Source organism: Oncorhynchus keta, chromosome 10 (genome assembly GCF_023373465.1).
Source record: "Oncorhynchus keta strain PuntledgeMale-10-30-2019 chromosome 10, Oket_V2, whole genome shotgun sequence".
NCBI lineage: Eukaryota > Metazoa > Chordata > Actinopteri > Salmoniformes > Salmonidae > Oncorhynchus > Oncorhynchus keta.
Window position 1 is genome coordinate 58,568,148 of NC_068430.1, and position 25,790 is coordinate 58,593,937.

The 25,790-nt window shown below is 44.6% G+C and overlaps 1 protein-coding gene across 4 annotated transcripts in view; it reads left to right on the forward strand.

Annotated features, from left to right (window-relative positions):
* Window positions 1-25,407, forward strand: part of LOC118389380 (ERC protein 2) — a 69,638-nt gene extending 44,231 nt beyond the window's left edge. For 2 of the 4 annotated variants that reach the window (XM_052527361.1, XM_052527360.1), the window contains exons 9-21: window positions 1-117; window positions 214-354; window positions 567-707; window positions 4,838-4,873; window positions 10,153-10,394; window positions 11,153-11,311; window positions 15,492-15,624; window positions 15,968-16,128; window positions 16,432-16,579; window positions 17,008-17,666; window positions 21,960-22,024; window positions 22,162-22,363; window positions 22,604-25,407. The exon at window positions 1-117 is cut by the window's left edge and continues 21 nt beyond it. In XM_052527361.1, coding sequence (XP_052383321.1) covers window positions 1-117; window positions 214-354; window positions 567-707; window positions 4,838-4,873; window positions 10,153-10,394; window positions 11,153-11,311; window positions 15,492-15,624; window positions 15,968-16,128; window positions 16,432-16,579; window positions 17,008-17,666; window positions 21,960-22,024; window positions 22,162-22,217 — 2,058 coding nt within the window. In that variant the 3' untranslated portion in view covers window positions 22,218-22,363; window positions 22,604-25,407. The remainder of the gene's footprint in view (window positions 118-213; window positions 355-566; window positions 708-4,837; window positions 4,874-10,152; window positions 10,395-11,152; window positions 11,312-15,491; window positions 15,625-15,967; window positions 16,129-16,431; window positions 16,580-17,007; window positions 17,667-21,959; window positions 22,025-22,161; window positions 22,364-22,603) is intronic. The other 2 variants (XM_052527363.1, XM_052527362.1) reach the window with 2 other exon arrangements.
* Window positions 25,408-25,790: the final 383 nt, after the last annotated feature.

The following is a 25,790-nucleotide window of genomic DNA, read 5'->3' on the forward strand; positions in this document are numbered from 1 at the left end:
CTGCGTGATAAGGACAAGCAGTTGGGGAACCTGAAGGACAGGGTGAAGTCCCTACAGACTGACTCCAGTAACACTGACACGGCCCTGGCCACCCTGGAGGAGGCACTCTCTGAAAAGGTACAGAAAGACCCAGAGCTTTACACCCGGAGGACTTAGAACCAGAACCCAAACAATGAACTTTGAACTAATGTCCATGTGTGTGTGTCTCTTCAGGAGCGTATTATAGAGAGACTGAAGGAGCAGAGAGCGAGGGAGGACAACGAGAGGATGGATGAAGTGGAGTCTTATAAGAAGGAGAACAAGGACCTCAAGGAGAAGGTCAACACCCTGCAGCTGGAATTAACAGAGAAGGAGGTCAGTGTAAAATAAGATCATTGATTGTATTATCCCCATGGGGTACATTTTTGTTGCGGATCTGCATAAAAACACAAAGACATTTCAAATACATGGGATGCTGTTCTCTTTGGAAGTATGACCCAATTTGGCCTGTTCTGTATTTTTCTACTGTGCTGTGCCTCCTGGTCTGGTACTGACTGTCCTCGCTGTTCCTGCTTGTCCCCATGTAGTCCAGTCTCATTGACTTAAAGGAGCACGCCACATCCCTGGCCTCCTCCAGCCTGAAGAAGGAGTCCAAGCTCAAGTCTCTGGAGATGGCCATCGAGCAGAAGAAAGAGGAGTGTAGTAAGTTGGAGACACAGTTACAGAAGGTAGGTCTCCTAACACTTCATCATTTAAAAGTGTTCATGGAATTTGGGTTTACATGGCTGGGATTCAAAGATGCACTCTAAATAATGACTCTTCTTAAACTGATTACAACTAGATGACATTTGTTGAAACCAAATGGATGATTCAATACCAATTGTTAGATTGGATCATTAACAAAGCTATATTTCAAGTTGAAACCTATTTCTTGCAACACTCAAATTACTTTCCCCCCTTTGATTAAACTTAATAAGTAACATAAATGGAAATGAATATACATTGCTTGCGGAAAGTATTCAGGCCCCTTGACCTTTTCCACATTTTGTTATGTTACGGCCTTATTCTAAAATAGATTAAATTGTTTTTCCCCCCTCATCAATCTACACACAATACCCCATAATGATAAAGCAAAAACAGGTTTTTCGAAATCTTTGCAAATTTATTACAAATAAAAACAGAAATATCACATTTACTTAAGTATTCAGACCATATACTCGGTACTTTGTTGAAGAACCTTTGGCAGTGATTACAGCCTTGAGTCTTTTTGGGTATGATGCTACAAGCTTGTCACACCTGTATTTGGGGAGTGTCTCCCATTCTTGGCTGTGTGCTTAGGGTCGATGTCCTGTTGGAAGGTGAACCTTTGCCCCAGTCTGAGATCCTGTAGCAGGTTTTCAAAAAAAAGGATGTCTCTGTACTTTGCTCCGTTCATCTTTCCCTCGATCCTGACTAGTCTCCCAGTCCCTGCCGCTGAAAAACATCCCCACAGCATGATGCTGCCACCACCATGCGTCACCGTAGGAATGATGCCAGGTTTCCTCTGATTTAGTACCCTTCCCCCCAGATCTGTGCCTCGACACAATCCTTCAACCTCATAGCTTGGTTTTTGTTCTGACATGCACTGCCAACTGTGGGACCTTATAGGTGTGTGTCTTTCCAAATCATGTCCAATCAATTGAGTTTAGCACAGGTGTACTCCAATCAAGTTCTAAAAACATCTCAAGGATGATCAATAGAAACAGGGTGCACCTGAGCTCAATTTTGTCTCATAGCAAATGGTCTGAATACTTATGTAAATAGAGTATTTAAAAACATTTATATACATTTATATATATTTGCAAAAAATGTCTAAAAACCTGTTTTCGCTTTGTCATTATGGGGTGTTGTGTGTAGAATGATGAGCCTTTAAAAAAAGGGTTTTTGAATAAGGCTGTAACGTAACAAAATGTGGAAAAAGTCAAGCGGTCTGAATACTTTCCCAATGCAATGTGTATACAACTCATTTTATCATGTTGTACCGAGTAGATTTGTCACATTGGAATTCCCTATCCAAATGGCTTAAATTGTGTTACAAGCAATTAAATCAATTTCCTGTTCAGCAAGGTATTATCCTGGTTCCATAACATTAAACAATGACCCCAAACACTCTCTTTTCATAAGATTTTCACATTACAACCAAATAGTGACCAACTCACCAATAGAAACCTTTCCAGGTTCTTTAGTATCACAGTACTTATGCAGATATCGTTTAAGATTCAGTGCTGGCAGTGAACATTCAATCATACAACATTTTTTAAAAGCGGAACACATTACATGTAATGATATTCACTTTCACGGGTGGGCAAAAATAAAAAACGTAAAGTCACGCCCACAATAGGCCACGCCCACAACTCTTCTGACAGATTGCTGCCTCTATATTGCACCCACCGCTATGTAATGCGAATGGGCATGAGGTGTTGAAAGCAATTTAGAAGCTTTCATTCAATTAAATAAATCCCAGTGATCTGTCAAAATTGTTATTTGATTTCAGACAAATTTAACAGAATAGGTTGAACGGTGGGCCTCCCGAGTGGCGCCGTGGTCTACGGCACCGCATCGCAGTGCTTGAGGTGGTGTCACTACAGACCCGGGTGTGTCGCGCCCGGTCGCGATCGTGGGGACCCATGAGCTTGGCGGTCCGGGCGCGTGCTCGCTGACTTCGGGTCGCCAATTGTAAGGTGTTTCCTATGACACATCGGTGCGGTAGGCTTCTGGGTTAAGCGATCAGCGTGTCAAGAAGCAGTGCGGCTTGGCAGGGTTATGTTTCGGAGGATGCACGGCACTCGACCTTGGCCTCTCCTGAGTCCGTACGAGAGTTGCAGCGATGGGACAAGACTGTAACTACCAATTGGGGAGAGAAAAGGGGTAAAAAGTACAAAAAATAACGACCCAAAGTGACATTTTGGACCACACCACATCAGAAAAAGCACTTCAGATGAACAGCAGTGCCGTCCCACTTTTTACAGTGTGCAGCACAGGAGGTTGGCGGCAACTTATCTTGGGAGTTGGAGCTCATAGTAATGGCTGGGGCGGAATTAGTGGAATGGTATCAAATACGCCAAACACCTGGTTTCCATGTGTATGATAACATTCCATTCGCTCCATTCCAGCCATTAGTATGAGCTGTTCTCTCCTCAGCATCCTCCGCTGGTGTACATTGATGTTTATTATGTAAACTAGCGATGACAACCTGAACAACCCATTTGGGACGGCCTCAATGTTTAAGTCCGTCGCAGTTAAAATCACTGTTAGAATCCCTGTTAAAGCGATGACAAGGAGTTAAATGAACATTGTTAGGCACAAAACTTGTGTTTGATATTTGAGAGAAACTAAAGTCCATTGTGCACAGTTCTGCCAGTAAATGGTTAAATGGTTCAGTGAACCAAGTGGAAGAGATTCCTTTTATACCATCATATCATAATCTCCTTTACTAATCTGCTTCTCTTCGGTTGCATTCTTACAATTCAATCTAAACCTGCAGTATGTAGACAGTGTTATGCCTGTACATCTGATGAAGACTTTTAATTGACCATGCATCAAGTCCAGCTGGTAGGCATAGTCACACTAAAGGTGATGTTCAGTATTGCACAGTTGCCCCTATCACATCCATTCTATTTGATTTCGCTAGCTGTGGCCAAGTCAGTGTAAGTTTGTAGTGGCTTAAAGAAAACCGAACCATGGATTACAGATTCCCCTGGCCCATAGACGACATTCACTATTAGGAACTATCTAACATTAAGTTGGAAAATACTCACTGAATTTCCCCTTTAAATCACTTATTATTCAAGCATATCCAATTATGGAAAAATTGCTTCACTAATCTTAATTGCTACTGTATAATACAACAACATCATCCTCAATCCGAGACCATTTTGGTTTACATCTGGTTATATGTGCTATCCCTGCTGGTTTACTGGACTTGAGTGTGGTAAAACCTGCCATGTTTTATCTGTCATGGAGGATAACTCTGAAGCATTCTCTACTAATAAGCATGTCTGATATATACCCCAGTCCCTGCCAACACACACCCTTTTCACAATGCTGCTGCTGCTACTATTAGCGCACACATACACAACGCTCCAGCAACATTGTGAAAATGTCCAATCCCTCATTTGAATATGCTGCTTGTTTAAACCCTCTCATCAGCGACAACAAACACCTGTTCATATAAATTCCTATAGTGATAGAATGCGAAAACTGGATCAGAGTTAATAACGTTCAGGATCCTACAACACCGTAGAACCACTGAGATGGGGAGCAAAGATGTCCATCAGATCTCCCCCGTGTGTCTCTCTGTCCCATAACCACCCATACTGTGTCCTCCTCCTCCCTCTGTTCCTCTCCAGTGGTCCTGGCTGTCTCAACCATAGAAATAGAATTACTAGAACGGGAATCCCCTTTCAAGTCAATGTTCCACGATGGTTGGACCGGCGGCCATATTGTGTGTAATTCTGTTTCTATGGTCTCAACATACTGTTCAACATATACAGTAAAGGTGTTCTCTGTATTGATACTGCTTTAACATGTAACATTTAACATGTAACATGTCTGTTCTTAGCCTGGTCCAGGAACAGTTTGTGCTGTCTCGCCAACTCCCTTGGTCATTGTCTGTTTGGTATGACATTGACCATATATGATTTTACGAGAGAGCACAAACAGATCTGGCACCAGGCTAGTCTGTTCTACCCTGATCCTGCTGTTTCCACTCTCCTCTGGCTAATGGAGCTACATGCTAATGCTATCTTCCCCGGGTCTCCCCCCCCCCACCTCGTTTCCCCCGTCTCCCCCCCCTTCACCACTTTCCTTTGCAATGTAGCAAGCAGAGCAGCTGTTCAGTCAGATGAACAACCCTGTAAGTCCTTCTCCGCCCCGGAGCTCTCTGTGGTGGCACATATTGAAAGCATGAGGACACCTTCCGCCCACCAAAATCCACCTCAATATCCTGGAACGTGCTATCTAACTTGTGGGGGATCATGTCATGGTCACATGGACCCAGTTACACTGTCACTGGTGTATCTTTCACATCATGTAGTATGCATGTTGACCTTTGCACTTAATGAGTATGATTTAGCTTTCCAACTACACTCATATTATGAGTTAGGCATTTAATATTCATGTAAAAAAAAATATATGTTTTTTTTGGAGTTGGATATTCGCCGCTGTTCTTGGTGAGCTTGACATTAAAGTAGAATTTTAGCAACATGAAATCGTATTAAAATCAGTTCAAATACACCCCCGGGAAGAATATGACACGTTTAAAAACATTTTCTGACAAGCGAGCACTTAGATATGGTCATTTTCAAATTTTCATGAAATCTTGTAATGTTTGGGAATTACATACAGTTAAAGTTGGAAGTTTACATACACCTTAGCCAAATACATTTAAACTCAGTTTTTCACAATTCCTGACTGTCAGTTAGGATCACCACTTTATTTTAAGAATGTGAAATGTCAGAATAATAATAGAGAGAATTATTTCTTTCAGCTTTTATTTCTTTCATCACATTCCCAGTGGGTCAGAAGTTTACATACACTCAATTAGTATTTGGTAGCAATGTCTTTAAATTGTTTAACTTGGGTCAAATGTTTCGGGTAGTTTTCCACAAGCATCCCACAATAAGTTGAATGAATTTTGGCCCATTCCTCCTGACAGAGCTGGTGTATCTGAGTCAGGTTTGTAGGCCTCCTTGCTTGCACACGCTTTTTCAGTTCCGCCCACACATTTTCTATGGGATTGAGGTCAGCGCTTTGTGATGGCCACTCCAATTCCTTGACTTTGTTGTACTTAAGCCATTTTGCCACAACTTTGGAAGTATGCTTGGGGTCATTGTCAATTTGGAAGACCCATTTGCGACCAAGCTTTAACTTCCCGACTGATGACTTGAGATGTTGCTTCAATATAGCCACATAATTGTCCTGCTTCATGATGCCATCTATTTTGTGAAGTTCACCAGTCCCTCCTGCAGCAAAGCACCCCCACAACATGATGCTGCCACCCCCGTGCTTCACGGTTGGGATGGTGTTTTTTGGCTTGCAAGCCTCCCCCTTTTTCCTCCAAACATAACGATGGTCATTATGGCCAAACAGTTCTATTTTTGTTTCATCAGACCAGAGGACATTTCTCCAAAAAGTACAATGTTTGTCCCCATGTGCAGTTGCAAACCATAGTCTGTCTTTTTTATGGTGGTTTTGGAGCAGTGGCTTCTTCCTTACTGAGCGACCTTTCAGGTTATGTTGATATAGCACTCGTTTTACTGTGGATAAAAATAATGTTGTACCTGTTTCCTCCAGCATCTTCACAAAGTCCTTTGCTGTTGTTCTGGGATTGATTTGCACTTTTTGCACCAATGTACATTCATCTCTTGGAGACAGAATGCGTCTCCTTCCTGAGCAGTATGACGGCTGCGTGGTCCCATGGTATTTATTATTGCGTACTATTGTTTGTACAGATGAACGTGGTACCTTCGGGCGTTTGGAATTTGCTCCCAAGGATGAACCAGACTTGTGGAGGTCTACAATTGTTTTGTTCTGAAGTTTTGGCTGATTTCTTTTGATTTTCCCATGATGTCAAGCAAAAAATAGCTGAGGTTGAAGTTAGGCCTTGAAATACATCCACAGATACACCTCCAATTGACTCAAATTATGTAAATTAGCCTTTCAGAAGCTTCTAAAGCCATGACATCATTTTCTGGAATTTTCCAAGCTGTTTAAAGGCACAGTCAACTTAGTGTATGTAAACTTCTGACCCACTGGAATTGCGATACTGTGAATTATAAGTGAAATAATGTGTCTGTAAACAATTGTTTGAAAAATTACTTGTGTCATGCACGAAGTAGATGTCCTAACCGACTTGCCAAAACTATAGTTTGTTAACAAGAAATTTGAGGAGTGGTTGAAAAATGAATTTTAATAATGACTCAAACCTAAGTATATGTAAACTTCCGACTTCAACTGTATACTAAGGCGTTTGTGAAAACTCTATAGTAACATAGAGTGGGGAAAGCGGCCGTGCTTTTGGACAATTAACAGAGACAGCAGTAAATAAAACCGAATAAAAACACCTGTCTCGTCCAGGACCGGATTCTACGCAGATCAGAGCACCATGGCCAATCAGAGCTACAGTAGGCCTTTGTGCAAACAGGCCTACCATCATTCACTTTGATCTGGACTGTGTGTTTACATGCAGTTGCAACAGTGCAACTTTAGATCATTAAAACGCATTCGCCAAAAGACACAAAATACACCTGAATGAATTTCTGTAAATGCGTCAATACCATGGGAGTCAAGCAAATCAAATCAAATAATTCAATTGTATTAGTCACATGCGCCGAATACAACAGGTGTAGTAGACCTTACAGTGAAATGCTTACTTTACGAGCCCCTAACCAACATTGCAGTTTCAAAAAAGACGGAAAATAATAAGAGATAAAAGTAACAAGTGATTAAAGAGCAGCAGTAATAAGTAACAATATATACAGGGGGTGCCGGTACAGAGTCAATGTGCGGGGCACTGGTTAGTCGAGGTAGTATGTACATGTAGGTAGAGTTATTAAAGTTATTAAAGTGACTATGCATAGATGACAACAGAGAGTGGCAGTGGTGTGGAGAGGGGAGGGGGACAATGCAAATAGTTTGGGTAGCCATTTGACTAGATGTTCAGGAGTTTTATGGCTTGGAGGTAGAAGCTGTTTTGAAGCCTCTTGGACTTAGACTAGGCATTCCGGCACCGCTTGCCGTGCAGTAGCAGAGAGAACAGTCTATGACTAGGGGTAGCTGGAGTCTTTGACAATTTTCAGGGCCTTCCTCTGACACCTCCCGGCGTAGCGGTCCCGGATTGCAGGAAGCTTGGCCCCAGTGATGTACTGGGCGGTTCCCATTACCCTCGGTAGTGCCTTGCGGTCGGAGGCCGAGCAGTTGCCATTACCAGGCAGTTGCCATTCTACCAGCTGTAGAACCTTTTGAGGATCTGAGGACCCATGTCAAATCTTTTCAGTCTCCGGAGGGGACTGTGCTTGGACCATGTTAGTTTGTTGGTGATGTGGACACCAAGGAACTTGAAGCTCTCACAACCATTAAAAGGTAGTCTCTCTGTCCCTCAGTTAGGCACATCAACAACAACAAGATCAACAACTAATGCTCGCCATGCTCAACCCTTGGTCTCTGTAAGAAGTAATTGTTTTAAGACCAGTGCAATGGTGGTATAATGTGATTTTCTTACAAATAGTCCTAGCAACAACAAAAAAATAAATAAATAGAGAATTAGCTGAAAGTTATGGACAGTTTCTTCTTCTTCTATCGTGTTCTCACATCCGTCATCATGACTTATGATTAATAGTAAGATACCAAGGTATCCATCAGCTCTGTACAACTCTGTTTAAACAAACGTGGATTTAATAACTAACCAATGTTAGCGTAGCAATAGGCCGTGCATACTGTGTGTTCCAAACAGCACCCTTTCCCTATACGGCACTACCGTTGACCAGGGCCTATCGGGTAGTACACTGTAGGGAATAGGGTGCCATTCGGGATTCACTCTCAATTCTCATGTCAGTTAGAGGTACGCACCAAAACCCCACCCGCAGCTAAGAGCATTAGATTCCCCCAAACGATTAGTTCTGACCTTACTCCTCATGCTTGAAATATGTCACTTGCTGTCACTGCTGGATTGACCCGACTCTCTTCATGGGGAAAGCATTGCAAAGACTGTCTTCCCTGCCGCGTTGGACTTGCTTTTGCATGCTGTGATTGGTCCTCCTGAGTATCGCATGCTTTGTTTTATCGTCACTGTTTGGCTCGCTTCACTGTCTACACGTTGATAAGTGGTCAATTCAATAGAGGCGTAATGTTGCCCGTCTAACGTTGGCAGTGGTTGAAGTGGCTTACTGTGGTGGCGTATGTTTGTCTGGATACAGTATGCTCTCTCGTTGCATTAGCTCTTGTGTTGGGTCTGTGGTGTGGCTCTGTGACTGTCAGCGTGGCCATATGATGTCTCAGAGGTGACGTCTACTTCTGATCTGTTTTGTGTGTTTAGAAGAGGACTCGAGCTGTTCAATTTGTACTGTATGATGGTCAAAACCCTATCCTAGTTCAGTGACTTGGACACACCACAGGTGATACTGTGTGATTATCCGGAGGGATAAGAGAGGAGAGATGACAGTGATTATAACCAGGGCCTAAATTCCCAAAGCGTCCCAGAGTAGGATATCTGTGATCAGTTTAACCTTTGAGATGATAAGGAATAAGATCGTATAGACAGGTGAGGAGCCTAGATCAGCACTCCTACTCTGAGATGCTTTGTGTATACAGGCCCTAGTCCATCCTGTACACGCAGGGCCTGTTTCCCCCAACCCAGATTAAGCTGACTCCTGGACTAAAAGTAGTTCACGCTAAATGTTGAATCTCCATTTGAAAGTGCTCTTTTGTCCAGGACTAGGCTTATTAATCTGTGTATGGGAAACAGTCTGCTTTGGCTACTAAAAAATTATTGTCATGAGGTCAGCGAGTCTGTTAGGAGGCAAACTAATGACACTAATGACAGAATTGCGAATCTCACCTTTTCCATATTGCTTGTATTTCCTGTTAGCATTAGCATATAGTAACAGGCATAAGCAGCCTTCAGTTGTGATCACGGGACTGTTTAATGGAACACATGACAGTCAGTCAGAGCTGATGAGCCAGTAGAGGTTCTGATGCCACCTGTTCGCTATGCTCTATTCAAATAGTACAGAGAGAGAGAGAGAGAGAGAGAGAAAGAAGAGAAGTGAGGAGACGAGTAGTTCATATAAGAAACTGACTGACTGTGGAGTTTGCCTGTTCTGTGTTCTCTCCCTTTTCTGTGTGTGTGTGTGTGTGTGTGTGTGTGTGTGTGTGTGTGTGTGTGTGTGTGTGTGTGTGTGTGTGTGTGTGTGTGTGTGTGTGTGTGTGTGTGTGTGTGTGTGTGTGTGTGTGTGTGTGTGTGTGTGTGTGTGTGTGTGTGAGTTCATACTTGCGTCCATGTGTGTGCGTGCGTGTGTGTGTGTATGTGTGTGTGTGTATGAGTTCATACTTGCGTCCATGTGTGTGCGTGCGTGTATGTGTGTGTGTGTGTGTGTGTGTGTATGTGTCTGTCTCCCCACGGCTATGACCATGCAGAAGGCCCACGAGGCCCACGAGGTCCAACAGCAGCAGCAGATGGCGGGGCTGAGCTCCAGGGGGAACCCAGACTATGTGGAGCGGGAGCGGGAACAGCGGGTAAAGCTCCTGGAGAAGGAAGTGTCCTACTACAAGGAGGAGTCTGGCAAGGCCCAGGCGGAGGTGGAGAGGCTACTAACCATCCTCCGAGAGGTAGAGAGCGAGAAGAACGACAAGGACAAGAAGATCGCCGAGCTGGAGAGGTAATACCGTTGCTACGTTTTTGTTTCTGTTCCTCTGTGTAAGTGAGACTTTCTATGTGCACGTGGTCTTGTGCAGTTGACGTAGTCGCTCATCCTGCTGTTGTTATTGTTGGTGTTGATGGTTTATTGGGTGTTACATCATCCTGTGAGTCTGTGACTGTACTGTGCTGCTCTGGTGTCCATCCATGCCCTCCTATGTTTTGCCCTGCCTGGGTTCTGTACTGGCCAATGGCGGCAACCTGCGTCCTACTTATAGTTCATAGAGCATTAATGAACCAAACATTTCATCTTTAGACTTTGGATTGGCCATTTTAGTAAGAACCCAAGTGGTCATGTAAAATACTGCATAAAAGGGTCTGTTCTGACACTCAAGGTGGGTCAAACTGTAAATTATTGTCTCACGAGCACCCCCTGGCGGTGATACGGTGCCATTATATTCCGTGTGCCAAACTCATGATATGACTGTTGGATTAATTAACAGTGTTTTTGTTCTTCTTTACCGTCTTTTCCCAAATCTTCCTCTTTTAATTGTTCCTTGTTCACGCCAACCTTTCCTTTTTCCTCTCTCTGTGTCTCCATGTCTTCTTTCCTGCTGCCCTTCACTCCTGGCAATCCACCTCCTCTCCCTTAAACATTTTCTCCACCTTTCTTTCTTTCTTTCTTCCTCTTCTTACAACTATCTCTCCCTCTTTTCTCTCTCTCTGTATCTACCCAACACTTTTACCCTTCTCATCCTCCTCCTTCTACCCCTGGCCCAGTCCCCCTCACTCTGCCCCTGTTCCTCGCCCCGGCCTCGGCCCTGTCCCTCGCCACGGTCCCGGTGGCAGAGCCCCCCCTGACCCACTCCCCCCTGTGTCCTCCGCTGCCCCCGCTGCCCCCCAGCAGATAGGGGGAATGGTGTGGGATTTCCTGGGAAAGTGAGTGCTCTGCCCCTGGCACTTCAGCTCGGCTGCCCTCGTGGTTTACGTCTGCGACTGCGACTGCACCTGCATCTGGTCTCACCTGTCCGTATGTCTGTCTGTCCGGGTCTGCCTGCTGTCAGTCTGTACGACTGAGAGATCCACAGATCGTTATACCAACGCTATGGGCTCTCTGCTGCTCTCATCTGTTAATTTCTTTGGTTTGATTTGGAAGCCCATCAGCTCGTCCATGTTATGTAAAGATCACTGGATCTGTTTTGCAACTTTCATGGCAGAAGTTTTGCAAAATTCTGCATCTGTGTGTGTGTGTGTGTGTGTGTGTGTGTGTGTGTGTGTGTGTGTGTGTGTGTGTGTGTGTGTGTGTGTGTGTGTGTGTGTGTGTGTGTGTGTGTGTGTGTGTGTGTGTGTGTGTGTGTGTGTGTGTGTGTGTGTGTGTGTGTGTGGGAGTGTGTGTTTGAGTATGAGTGTGTGTGAATGTGTGTGTGTGTGTGTGTGTGTGTGTGTGTCCGTGTGTGTGTGTGTCCGTGTGTGTCCGTGTGTGTGTGTGTGTGTCCGTATGTGTGTGCGTGCATGCTTTGTGTGTGAGAGTGTGTTACGTTGCATGTGCATGCGTTTGTATCATTGTGTGCATGTCTTCAACCTGTTTCTCCACCCGTGTCTGTCTGCTCACCCTTTATGATTCAGTAACTAAGGTGAGAATGGGAAATTGAAAAAAAGAAATGTTATACAGTGCCTCCAATAAATTATTCATACCCCTTGACTTATTCCAAATTGTGTTGGGTTTCAGCTGGATTGTGCAACATTTGCCCGTTATAATATAATAATAATAATATTCTTTTCAAAATTCTTCAAGCTCTGTCGAATTAGTTGTTGATCACTGCTAGACAGCCATTTTTAGGTCATAGATTTTTTAGCAGATTTAAGTAAAAAATGTAACTCGGTCACTCAGGAACATTCAATAACATCTTGGTAAGCAACTCCAGTGGAGATGAGGCCTTGTGTTTTAGTTATTGTCCTGCTGAAAGGTGAATTAATCTCCCAGTATCTGGTGGAAAGCAGACTGAACCAGGTTTTCCTCTAGGATTTTGCCTGTGCTTAGCTCCATTCAGTTTCTTTTTTTTAATCCTGAAACACTACCCAGTCCTTAACACTTACAAGCATACCCATAACATGATGAAGCCACCACTATGCTTGGAAATATGGAGAGTGGTACTCTGTAATGTATTGGATTTCCCCCAAACATAATACTCAGGACAAAAAGTGTATTGTTTTGCCACAGTTTTTGCATTATTACTTTAGAGCATTGATTGCAAATAGGATGCATGTTTGGGAATATTTGTATTTTGTACAGGATTCTTTCTTGCCGTCCCCATTCCTCTCCAGCAACTGAGTTAGGAAGGACGCCTGTATCTTTGTAGTAACTGGGTGTATTGATACACCATCAAAAGTGTAGTTAATATCTTCACCATGCTCAAAGCGTAATTCAATGTTTACTTTTTTGTATATTGAATGCTCAAATATATAAAAATGAGCTGGCGCACACCCAGAGAAAATGATTTTACGTAGAGGTGCTGACTAACGGCGAATAAACTATAAGCTATGAAAAATAAAGAGAGTCGCACACTCTATATATAAACTCCCAGTAATTTATTGAGTAAATCACCAACGTTTCGGCATCACTGTGCCTTCTTCAAGACATTGGAAAACCTCCCTGGTCTTTGTGGTTGAATTTGTGTTTGAAATGAAATGTTCGACTGAGGGACCTTACAGATAATTGTATGTAAAGGGGTCCACAGATGAGGTTGTCATTCAAAAATCATGTTCAACACTATTATTGCACACAAAGTGAGTCCATGCAACTCATTGTGACTTATTGAGCACATTTGTACTCCTGAACTTATTTAGGCTTGCCATAACAACGGGGTTAATTAATTCGTGAAAATGTTGAAAAGCATAATTCCACTTTGACATGATGTTGTGTTTAGGCCAATGACAACAAAATGCCATTTAATCCATTTTAAATTCAGGCTGTAACACAACACAATTTGAAAAAGTAAAGGGGTGTGAATACTTTCGGACGGCACTGTGTATGACCAAACTAACTATATCACAAACTAATCAATCATCTGTAGTAGTACTGTATGAATGAACAGAAACATACAGTATATTGTACTAATAATGAACTTGTCCATATGTTCAAAAACACATTTAACAAATACAATTGTACATATACAAGCCATAATGATATCATATACTGTATATGTCTCATATATGTCAGTTTTGGCATATACAACATATGTATTCCTTTTCAATTATACATGCCCTGTTCCCATCCTTTAACATGAGTTCTCTCATTACAACAGAATACCATTATAGGATCTGTACTGTAGAAAATGCACATATTGTACATGTACCTTACACACACACACACACACACACACACACACACACACACACACACACACACACACACACACACACACACACACACACACACACACACACACACACACACACACACACCATGTTATGTGTTATTTTGTGTGTTGGCTGTTTGGTGTAGCTTGTGTACAGCAGGAAGGTCTTTAGAGTTGTGTCCTTCTCCTGCCATGAGCACGCTGCTTCCCCTGCTCATTCCAGCTCCCCATCTGCCCGCCTGCCCCCTCATCCTCCCCCACAACCAGCCTCACGATTTATACTTCAATACCTCCACCCTACTACTCACAGTGAAACCCATCCTCTCTAAACTGACTTCTCCCCTGCTCTCCCTTGGTCTCCCTGCCCACTCCCCTGCCCTGCCCGGCCCTGCCCTGCCCTGCCCTGCCCTCTCCCCTGCCCACTCCCCTGCCCAGCTTGCTGTGCCAGATGTAAAGGCTAGCTCTCAGCCTAGTAGCCTGGCCTGCATGACTAGAGCTGCAGTGCTCCAGGTCAACTGTGCCCTGCTCAATGAGTGAGCTGCTTTAGTAGGTAGGGTCTGTATGTCCTCTATTGAATCCACACAGAGCCTAGTTTGTTTTGGTCCAGAGGGGTATCAGTCAGTTGTTTGGACCCCTCTGTCTGTCTGGCTGCCATGGCTCCCTTGACTGGTTCCCTTGCTGCCTTGCCACTTGGGCTCCTCTCCGCCTTGCTGTCAAGCTATACCAGCTCTCTTGTCCCCCTCCCTCCTCCTAGCCTACCCCCGCTCGCTCCCCCTCTATCTAGCCCGGATGGTGTCCTGACTGCATGCTCGGCCCGCACTCACAGGCTGTGCAGCCAGCAGCTAATACACAGGCAGGGTTCTAACCTGGCTGTCAGAGGAGAAGATGTATCCTCTTCATCCTGCATTAGCTTTGTGTCCTGCTGTGTCCTTCAGTGACTGACTCTCATTGGTGCTTCTGATGATGATGATCTCCCCTGTCTGTCTCTGAATAGACTCTGTTGCCGGGTCCTCTGTTGTCGTTCTTCTTTTCTGTTATGATTCTAACGTTTCTATGGTTTCTTTTACTCTTCTCCTCCTCTTTTCCTCCTGTCTCCTGTGTGAGCTGCTGCTTCCTCTTGTCGTACCATCCATCCTTCCTCCTCTTCCTCCTCCTCCTCTTCCTCTCCTCCACCTGCAGCCTAGCACCCAGGTAAGTAGCGAACCCCTTTTGGCATGCCCCCCACCAACACCCTACACCCCCATTCCTCCCCCTGAGAGGTGCAACTACCCCCCCCCCCTCCAATCTAACTCTTGCTGCCTAAACCTGTGAGTCATTTCTGAACATATTAACATGGACTTGTCTATGTCTCATCTGTGTCTCATTTATGTCTCCTGTATTTTGTTTCCTGTACGTCTCCAGAATGTTTTTCATTGATTTTATATCAAAATACCAGTATAATTTACAGTACCTGTATGTCTAACCTGAGATTCCTGTTGTATGTCGTGTTTCTAATGAGTCTCACAGTCACCTTGTATTTAACATTTATATGTGTGTTATGCTGTTGGAGTTCTGTGTGTCTTGTTCCCGTGTTATACTGTATCTACAGACAACGTGCAGTAGACAAAGTATTAGTAATGCCTCAAAAGTTGTTTCCCCAACACAAAGGGAAATGATCAGGAACTATTGGTATCAGTTGTCCTGGTAGTGGTGCAGTATAAAGATGGTTAGTATGACTGTAAGGGGTTGAACTCTGACCTCCTCTGTGGTACTCCATCCAGGCAGGCCAAGGAGCAAGTTACTAAGAAGGGGGGTCCCAACCTCAAACTAGGCCCCCAAGGGGACAAGAAGCCTGGTCAGATAGTGGGGGATCCTCGAAAGGACAACACCATGGACTCAGGACAGCATGTAAAGGTGTGCTTATATATGTATAGTATGTGTGTGTGAGACAGAAAGAGAAAGATTTCTCATCATAGTTTAACATGGTAGTGCATGTAGAGCAGCGACAGAAAGTGAGGGGATATAGAGAGAGGAGAAAGAGAGACAGACAGAGAGAGAGACAGAGAGAGAGAGAGACAGAGAGAGAGAGAGAGAGAGAGAGAGAGAGAGAGAGAGAGAGAGAGAGAGAGAGAGAGAGAGAGAGAGAGAGAGAGAGAGAGAGAGACAGAGAGAGAGAGAGAGAGAGAGAGAGAGAGAGAGAGAGAGAGAGAGAGAGAGACAGAGAGAGGGAGAGTCACATCCTCTGTTTGTGTATCAGCTGGAGGAGATGATGAACACCTTGGAGAGGACCAGACAGGAGCTGGACGCCACCAAGCAGCGCCTCTCGTCTACCCAGCAGTCCCTGCAGGAGAGAGACGGTCACCTGACAAACATGAGGCAGGAGCGCAGGAAACAGTTGGAGGAGATCCTGGAAATGAAGTATGCCACAGGAAATCATACTCTACATAAGCAGAGCAATGAAAACTATTGATATTCTTGATATTTGTGTTATATTAATTTAGGGTTTTCAAGAGGGGCTGCGGTAAATCATTCATGTAGTAAAATAATATAAAGCAGAACTTGCTTGGCCTTGTGAATGCTTTAAAGTCATCTCATGATCAATCTTTGGATGTGAAAAGAGGCATGTCTTGCCTCTCTCTCCCTTCCCCTCTCTCTGTATCTCTTGCTCTCCCTCTCTCTCTCGCTCTCTCTCACTCTCTCACTCTTCCTCTCTCTCCTCAGGCAACAGGCCCTGCTGGCAGCTATCAGTGAGAAGGACGCTAACATCGCTCTGCTAGAGCTGTCTGCCTCTGGGAAGAAGAAGACTCAGGAAGAGGTTTTGGCTCTGAAGAGGGAGAAGGACAGACTGATGCACCAACTCAAACAGCAGGTCAGGACTGAAAACAAAACACAGGTGGACCTTGTATTCAACCATTATTCAGGGTTGATGTCAAATCCATTTCAATTAAGTCAACTCAGTAAGTAAAATTAAAATTCTAATTCCCTTTCTTTCTCATTAAATAGTATTTTAAATTAGAATTAGAATTTCAGTTATCTTCCTGAATTGACTGAATTTAAATTAAATTGACCCCAACCCTGCTTTTATTCATACAGGAGATCCAACATATATATCTTGCAGGAAAGACTTGCTCACGATAGCAGCAGTGGTCCGTTTGAACCTTTATTTCAACTACTCGGTTGCTATTCTCTCTTTTAACTAGATAAATTCCTTGTCATTAGGTTCTCATAATGACTAAGTCAGTGTTTGGTCTCTCGTGTTAAATTGTAGCACTGACATGTTTGTGTTTTGTTCCACAGACACAGAGCAGGATGAAGCTGATTGCTGACAACTATGAAGACGACCACTACCACCCCCATCCTCCTCATCACACCCAACCCCAGCAACCCCACCCGGGCCCCCAGGCTCAGCTCCCCCAGCCACAGTATCAGCACCCTCCTAACCCCCAGCAGCAGCAACAGCCTCCATACCCCCATGCCCCACACTCCCAGCACCCCCAGCCCCCACTCCAACAACACCCGCACCCCCAACAGCCTCAACAGCAGTACCCCCCTCATCCACAGCAGCATCCACAGGGGCATCCCCAACAGCCTCCGCCTCAACACCAACAACACCAACCACGGCCCCAGCACCCACAGCAAGCGCAGCACCCACACCCACAACAACAACACGCCCACCCAGGACAGCACCCCCATGGGCCTCCACCACAGCAGCAGCACCCCACCTACAACAGCACCCCCAACAGCACCCACAACAGCATCCACAGCAGCACCCCCACGGCCCCCCTCTGCAAGCCCCCCACCCCCAGCACCCACATCCCCAGCAGCACCCCCACCACCCTCCACACGCTCCGCAACAGCACGGCGGGCACACCCGCCACCCACCCCCACACCACCGAGGAGGACCAGGGCCTGCCAGAGGACCCCCCCATGCCGGCCATCGCCCCTCCCCTGACCAGGTCAGATCTCTCTCTGTTGTGTTTACAATCAGGGCCTGGAACTATCCTCTCTGTGGTGTGGTGGTCTAATAGCTAGAGTGTTGCATTGTGGGTCTAAATCTACACGGTGTCTCAAATGGCACCCTATTCAGTAGTGAAGTACTTTTGTGCATTATTTCCCTACACCACATGGTATATCAGCACGGTAGAGTTCAATGGTTATAGTTCATTCTTACTTATACAACAGGTGGGTCTAATCCTGAATGCTGATTGGTTAAAAGCGCATTCCAGCCAGTGTCTATTGCACAATTTACCACAGGCAAAATCTAGGACGTTAAAATGCGTATTTACTTTGTTCCTTCTGACTGCGCAATCCAATATTTCATCAGGAATTGAAATTCTAAACTTCATCTCCACTATAAAAAGCATTATCTCACATTTTTTTTTAACTAAAATGTAATTTTCAATGGCTGAGATTTGTATAAACCTTACTCTTTCAATATTCGAAAATTAGATCTTCAACTGTTCCATAGTAATGAACGTGTAGGGGTTGGGAGTCGGGACGAGAGAGAGAGGAAGGCAGTGTTTCTCAGCCAGTCAAAATCATGAATCAGCTGGCATCATTTTTATGGATATATCAAATCAAATCAAAGTTTATTTGTCACTTCCGCTGAATACAACAGGTGTAGACTTTACAGTGAAATGCTTACTTACAGGCTCTAACCAACAGTGCAAAAAGGGTATTAGGTGAACAATAGGTAGGTAATGAAATAAAACAACAGTAAAAAGACAGGCTATAAAAGTAGCGAGGCTATATACAGACACCGGTTAGTCAGGCTGATTGAGGTAGTATGTACATGTAGATATGGTTAAAGTGACTATGCATATATGATGAACAGAGAGTAGCAGTAGCGTAAAAGAGGGGTTGGCGGGTGGTGGGTGGGACACAATGCAGATAGCCCATTTAGCCAATGTGCGGGAGCACTGGTTGGTCGGCCCAATTGAGGTAGTATGTACATAAATGTATAGTTAAAGTGACTATGCATATATGATAATCAGAGTAGCAGCAGCGTAAAAAGAGGGGTTGGGGGGAGGCACACAATGCAAATAGTCCGGTTAGCCATTTGATTACCTGTTCAGGAGTCTTATGGCTTGGGGGTAAAAACTGCTGAGAAGCCTTTTTGTCCGAGACTTGGCACTCCGGTACCGCTTGACATGCAGTAGTAGAGAGAACAGTCTATGACTGGGGTGGCTGGGGTCTTTGACAATTTTTAGGGCCTTCCTCTGACACCGCCTGGTGTAGAGGTCCTGGATGGCAGGCAGTTTAGCCCCAGTGATGTACTGGGCGGTACTTAGCCCCAGTGATGTACTACCCTCTGTAGTGCCTTGCAGTCAGAGGCTGAGCAATTGCCGTACCAGGTAGTGATGCAACCAGTTCTCGATGTTGCAGCTGTGGGACCTTTTGAGGATCTCAGGACCCATGCCAAATCTTTTTAGTTTCCTCAGTGGGAATAGGCTTTCTTGTGCCCTCTTCACGACTGTTTTGCTGTGGACCATTCTAGTTTGTTGTTGATGTGGACACCAAGGAACTTGAAGCTCTCAACCTGCTCCACTACAGCCCTGTTGATGAGAATGGGGGCGTGCTCGGTCCTCCTTTTCCTGTAGTCCATAATAATCTCTGTAGTCTTGGTTATGTTGAGGGATAGGTTGTTATTCTGGCACCACCCGGCCAGGTCTCTGACTTCCTCCCTATAGGCTGTCTCGTTGCTGTCGTTGATCAGGCCTACCACTGTTACCTGCAAACTTAATAATGGTGTTGGAGTCGTGCCTGGCCATGCAGTCGTGGGTGAACAGGGAGTACAGGAGAGGACTGATCACGTACCCCTGGGGAGCTCCAGTGTTGAGGATCAGCGTGGCAGATGTGTTGCTACCTACCTACACCACCTGGGGGCGGCCCATCAGTAAGTCCAGGATCCAGTTGCAGAGGGAGGTGTTTAGTCCCAGGATCCTTAGCTTAGTGATGAGCTTTGAGGACACTATGGTGTTGAATGCTGAGCTGTAGTCAATGAATAGCATTCTCACATAAGTGTTCCTTTTGTCCAGGTGGGTAAGGGCAGGGTCGAGTATAATAGAGATTGCATCATCTTTGGATCTGTTTGGGCGATATGCAAATTGGAGTGGGTCTAGGGTTTCTGGGATAATGGTGTTGTGAGCCATTAACAACCTTTCAAAGCATTTCATGGCTATGGACGTGAGTGCTACGGGTCTATAGTCATTTAGGCAGGTTGCCTTTGTGTTCTTGGGCACAGGGACTATGGTGGTCTGCTTGAAACATGTTGGTATTACAGACTTAAGCAGGGACATGTTGAAGATGTCAGTGAAGACACCTGTCAGTTGGTCAGCACATGCCCGGAGCACTCATCCTGTTAATCCGTCTGGCCCCGCAGCCTTGTGTATGTTGACCTGTTTTAAGGTCTTACTCACGTCGGCTACGGAGAGCGTGGTCACACAGTCGTCCGGAACAGCTAATGCTCTCATGCATGCCTCAGTGTTGCTTGCCTCGAAGTGAGCATAGAAGTGATTTAGCTCATCTGCTAGGCTTGTGTCACTGGGCAGCTCGCGGCTGTGCTTCCCTTTGTAGTCTGTAATAGTTTGCAAGTCCTGCCACATAAGATGTGCGTAGGAACCGGTGTAGTATGATTCAATCTTAGCCCTGTATTGACGCTTTGCCTGTTTGATGGTTCGTCGCAGGGCATAGCAGGATTTCTTGTAAGCTTCTGGGTTAGAGTCCCGCACCTTGAAAGCGGCAGCTCTACCCTTTAGCTCAGCGCGAATGTTGCCTGTAATCCATGGCTTCTGGTTGGGGTATGTTCTGTCCGATGTTCCAGTCGGTGATAGCAAACCAGTCCTGTAGTCACTTTTTTATAGACCAATATATACAAACAAATGTGAAATGAAAAAAAGGTAAAACGAAGTACAGCTAGTTTGCAGTCTTTCCAGCTTCAGTTTGAAGTTATTGTGTTAGCTGTGTTATTGGCTAACTCTTCAAAACAACAGTGTCCTAACGAGAGAGCATATGTTCTATGCTAGGCGAAATTGTGATTCATTAGCTCATTGTTATGGATGTATCCAAATAAATATCACCTTAAAACATCTTCAACAAATGCAGCAACTGTTGTTATTCTGTCTGCACTGTTGGATTTGACTATAAGTTAGCGGTAGTTGGCTAGCTAACAATTAAGGGACAAGAACGTTACCAGCCAGTATGGCAATGGAACATTTAGAATGAAAGACTGGGTCACATCCATATATATAGAACAAAAAGACTGAATGACTTGGTCGTGTCTCTGGCAACCGAACCAATAGAACGAACGACCAGCCGGCTGGGATAGCAACCTTAGATTTGTTTCGGGACTATATCTTGTGGAAGGATGAAATAGTATGAATAAATTCATTAGAATTCATTTTTTTTATTAAAACATGTCAATCATTATTTGAATATGTTGGAAACATTGGTCTCGGGCCTAACAACACCCATACCAATATATCCTTCAAACACCGGCTTCTCGGGCGTTAGCACTTAAATGTTATACGTTTGAAAACATTATTGGCATTGTGGAATTTGATTTTCATAATACCAAGCATGGATTTATGGTTTGGTTAGCTAAACTAGCAAGGCTGTTTGTTTGGTTATCAAGGCAACTACTGTATCTATCTAGTAAACTTGTTAACTCCTTCATTTGAATGTTTCTAGTGGCAAATGTGTTACTGCATATCCTTGGACATCCTGCAATAATTTTCTGTTTAGACAGTTCTTATTCATGGTAATTCACCCTTACGAAAAAGATATTGCAGTCAGAGAGCAGTATAACTGCAGTACACTACAGTATAACTGCAGTTAGTGTGCAGTATAACTGCAGTTAGAGTGCTGTATAAATGCAGTATGCTGCAAATACTCCGTCCAAAATAAAAATACATTTACTGCAGTAATTTTGCAGTTTAACTGCATTTACAGCGCAGTATAACTGCTGTTCAACTGCAGTTATTCTGCAATTGCTGAGTCCAAAATACCAGTCGACTGCAGTTACTGCGCTTTTACTGCAGTTTTAAACTGGAATCATTTTCTGTACAGGACCACTACGGAGCTATAGCCGGTGCGTCGAGGAACACACATTCCACGTCATTCATTATTTTCCATAGAATGCATATCCCCTCGTTGACTAATACATAACCTTTGACTTATACTAACTTCTTTCTACTCTCTTCACTTCCTGCTGACCTTCTCTGCCGGCCATATAACACTGTCACCGATAGGATGACGAGGAGGGCATTTGGGCGTAATCGTGTCCATGACAACCAAAGCTCTGACGTTCGGAGGGGTGAGATGTTTTGAAACAACTTCATGCCTTCTCTGTGTTAGCAGTGTGCTGTGGTAAAAACATGTTTCGCTGACTGATAAGTAACTCTCCCTCCCTCCCTCCCTCCCTCCCTCCCTCCCTCCCTCCCTCGTTTGTAGGTGATTCAGTTACTATTGGAGGAGCACAGCCATTCCATGATGCTGAAATACATTGACTACCTACCAACCTTTTGTTACCACCATACAATCCACACTTCAATGGGGCCTTTATTTTTATTTTTTTGATGAGGATGCAGAGGAGGAGGAGGAAGAGGAGGGATGAAGCAGGTGGGAGGGCCAGACGAGGAGACTGATAGTTGAGGTACAACCCAGTTCTAGATTCAGACCAACTTCATGTGGAGAGTCCTCTTTAGGGTTGCAAAATTCCCAGGTTTTTGAGAAATGCTTATTCTTTCGTGATTCCAGGAATGTTCCAATCAGGATACATTTATAGATGTAGAATAAAGCACTGTGAGTTACTGGTTAGTGTTCAGTCGACGATCACTGTAAGTGGACAGTAATGACCGTAGTGCTGATTGTACTATTGTGTGTGTTTTTACAGGTGACTGAAGAGCCATCATGTGAAGAGGGGCAGCTGCAGCTCTTTGAGAGTGACTCTGGGGAGGAGGAGTCTTCCAGCAGACACATAGGTGTTGTGAAGTTAGACTGGGTTGGACAGACTGGGCCCCACTCAGACAGACAGATATCTGAGCTGTCTGGTCTCAGCTCTGTGGTTCTGCTCACACAGCCAAACTCACACAACCACTCTGGTATAGTTGTCAAGATGCTCAGCTCACCTGTCTGTCACCTGACGTCCCTACAGAGCCCCACCCACTCTCATAAGACTAGCTGCACTCTTCACCCACCAGGCTAAGATCTAACGACTGGCTCTGCACTGTTTACATGAGGTGCGTTCAGTTCAATTGAACATTTGCTACGTTGCGGAACGGTTTGTACTGAACAAAACGTTTCCCCAAAACATTATTGTACGTTCTTGAACAGACTTCTAGGTACGTTTCCTCCCGTTTGGGTGGGTGTGGCTTGAAGCAATGAGTGACATATTTGTGGCCATGCTGACAGCAGTCATTCAGTACAGCACTGTTTCTGTTCAATGGAACGTTCCAGAACGTGAAAACGTACTGAACCCAGTCCTGGCTTGCTCCCCCGTTCTCAGTAACCTGCATCTAATTGGTTCACTCTCCTGTCTCCGCCTGCTTTGCTTACCTGAGCTTTTCAGCTGATTAGTTCCTCTGTATCAACAGTCCTTTTTCTGATTGGTTCACCTGACTGGCTCCACCCTGTTTACCTGATTTGCCCCACCCTGCTGACCCCCGGCTGGCTATGATTTGGCTCCCCTGCCTGGCAGTCTCCACCCTACTGACAGTCAAACACAGCAGCGTCACAGTGCTTATTTTACTATGTTGTGTTTTGTTGTTTTCTCTTTGCCTGCTCTCTTTCCACATATTTAATGAAGTGCCGTACAGTTACAGCTTTAGTTCACGTTTACATATGCGTGAACAGCTAACCTGCTTCAGAGGAAGTTCCTTCGCTGTGTCTCTCTAAAAGTGAAGTTGTGCTACTTATTATTATAATTTTTTAAAAATCTGTTGAGTGTGTTTCATTTGCAGTGCTTGACCATGGCTATGAGTGCTTTGTGCAAAGTGAATCAGAACAAGGAAGAGCTCTTATCTGAACAAAACAGCCACTAGAGCTCTAATCTGACCAATGGGCAGCCACGGTCCTTGCCTCGACTACTGAAGGTTTCCTTGTGCCGTTAGTGTGCAGTCTGGAATGGCCTTATGGGCAGGGCCCTGTACTGGGGGTGTCGCAGGTACTTTGGGCTTAGGGCTGCCATCTGTGTATCTCTCCTGTTACCTCGGTTGATAACCAGATGCAGTCAGAACTCCAATCTATGCAGACGTCAGAACTAATAATGCCACTTTGATGAGAGTCATAAGTCAAGGGCACCAATCAAAAAGTGTTTAGATGTATTAAAGCAGCATGAGTACCAATCAGAATGGTTTATTCAGAACATACACCAATCAGATTCCGTTGTTATAATGTGTTTCTCAGCGTGATATGCACCTATGCACCTCCTCCTCCCCTGTTGCAGGGATACTTCTAATGGTGCTTTTAGATCACTGGTGCTCACACAACATGGTGTCCAACCAGAGAAACAGCTGAGAGACATGGCCATTGGACATTGTGCATCCATGTCATACAATAGGGAGTTGATCCCAAAACCTGATGTGCTTATAAACTGTAGAAGACTGTGTTGTACATAGAATCAGCTGGAGACTCTGAGGAAATGGCGCAAGGAGGCTATAGATTTTATATGTTTGATGCCATCCATGGACACCCATGAGATTTCCTGCCATATCTTTACAGCTGTCTCTCCTACTTATTGACTGCCTCCTTCCTCCTCCTCATCTTCTTCATCTCCCCTGTCTTCTTCTCTTTCAGCAGTCTGTGCTAACCCAAATCCAAACCTAGTGACTCGTTTTGTCCTTCTCAACAAGGTGGCCTGTGCATATCGTATACATATATATATATATATATATATATATATATATAGAGAGAGAGAGAGAGAGATCTATGTAGTGTGTCTATGTGTGGTCAGAATATTGTCAGTAACAAAAAATATTGAGGATAAAAATACATGTTTTATTTAATTTTTCTAACTGTCCAAAGGATAGAGAAAACCCTTATTCAGTGTGTGGAGTGCCGTATGTGACTTTCCTCTGTTTTGTACAAGAAAAAACTCCTTAGCAGCAAGCAACATTCCCTGTCTGTGGTTCTCACCAAGGATAGTCTGGCCTAAGAAACCTTGAGACACAGGCCAAAGGAAAGGAGTGAGAAAATGATTCCATTCTCATTTAGAAGAGCTAATGTTACATTCCTGTTGCAGTGTGAGAAATCTATTTTGAGACTATCTCTCTCACACACACACACACACACACACACACACACACACACACACACACACACACACACACACACACACACACACACACACACACACACACACACACACACACACACACACACACACACGGTGAGACCTTAGTCTTCTCACAGAGGGGAAGACATTCTATTTTTGCAGCTCACTAAAGTAGCAAAGAGACTATTTTCTGCAGCACAGCAGATAGAAACGTGCACTTGTGAGTGAGGACTATCACTACCTTTGTTAAAGTGGAGGTTTGGAGTGACTCCGTCGTTGCAGATGCATTGTCCAGCGGTCTCTGTGTTTTGTTTGTTGTTGTCTTCATGCTGTTGTCCTGGTGTACCCAGATGTGGTGACATATGTGACAGTTGAGTGTGTAGAAAACCACACTTCTAGTGAGAAAACATCCAAGACTGTTACATCCCCCACCCCGTAGAATGTACCACCACCACCACCTGCCCCCTCCGTGGCATATATTATTGGCATATATTATATGTGTGTTGTGTGTGTGTGTGTGTGTGTGTGTGTGTGTGTGTGTGTGTGTGTGTGTGTGTGTGTGTGTGTGTGTGTGTGTGTGTGTGTGTGTGTGTGTGTGTGTGTGTGTGTGTGTGTGGTGTGTGTGTGTCCCTCCTTGTGGCTGATATCGTGACTGTTGTAGAAAAGTGCCCCATCCTCCATTGGGATCCAAACAGAAGTGATCCCTATACGATCGTCACCTCTGAGTCAACTTCAACACAGAATACAGACAGGACAGTTGCCTCACAAAACTCCTCCTCCGATTGACTAACAATCGCCAGTTCGGATT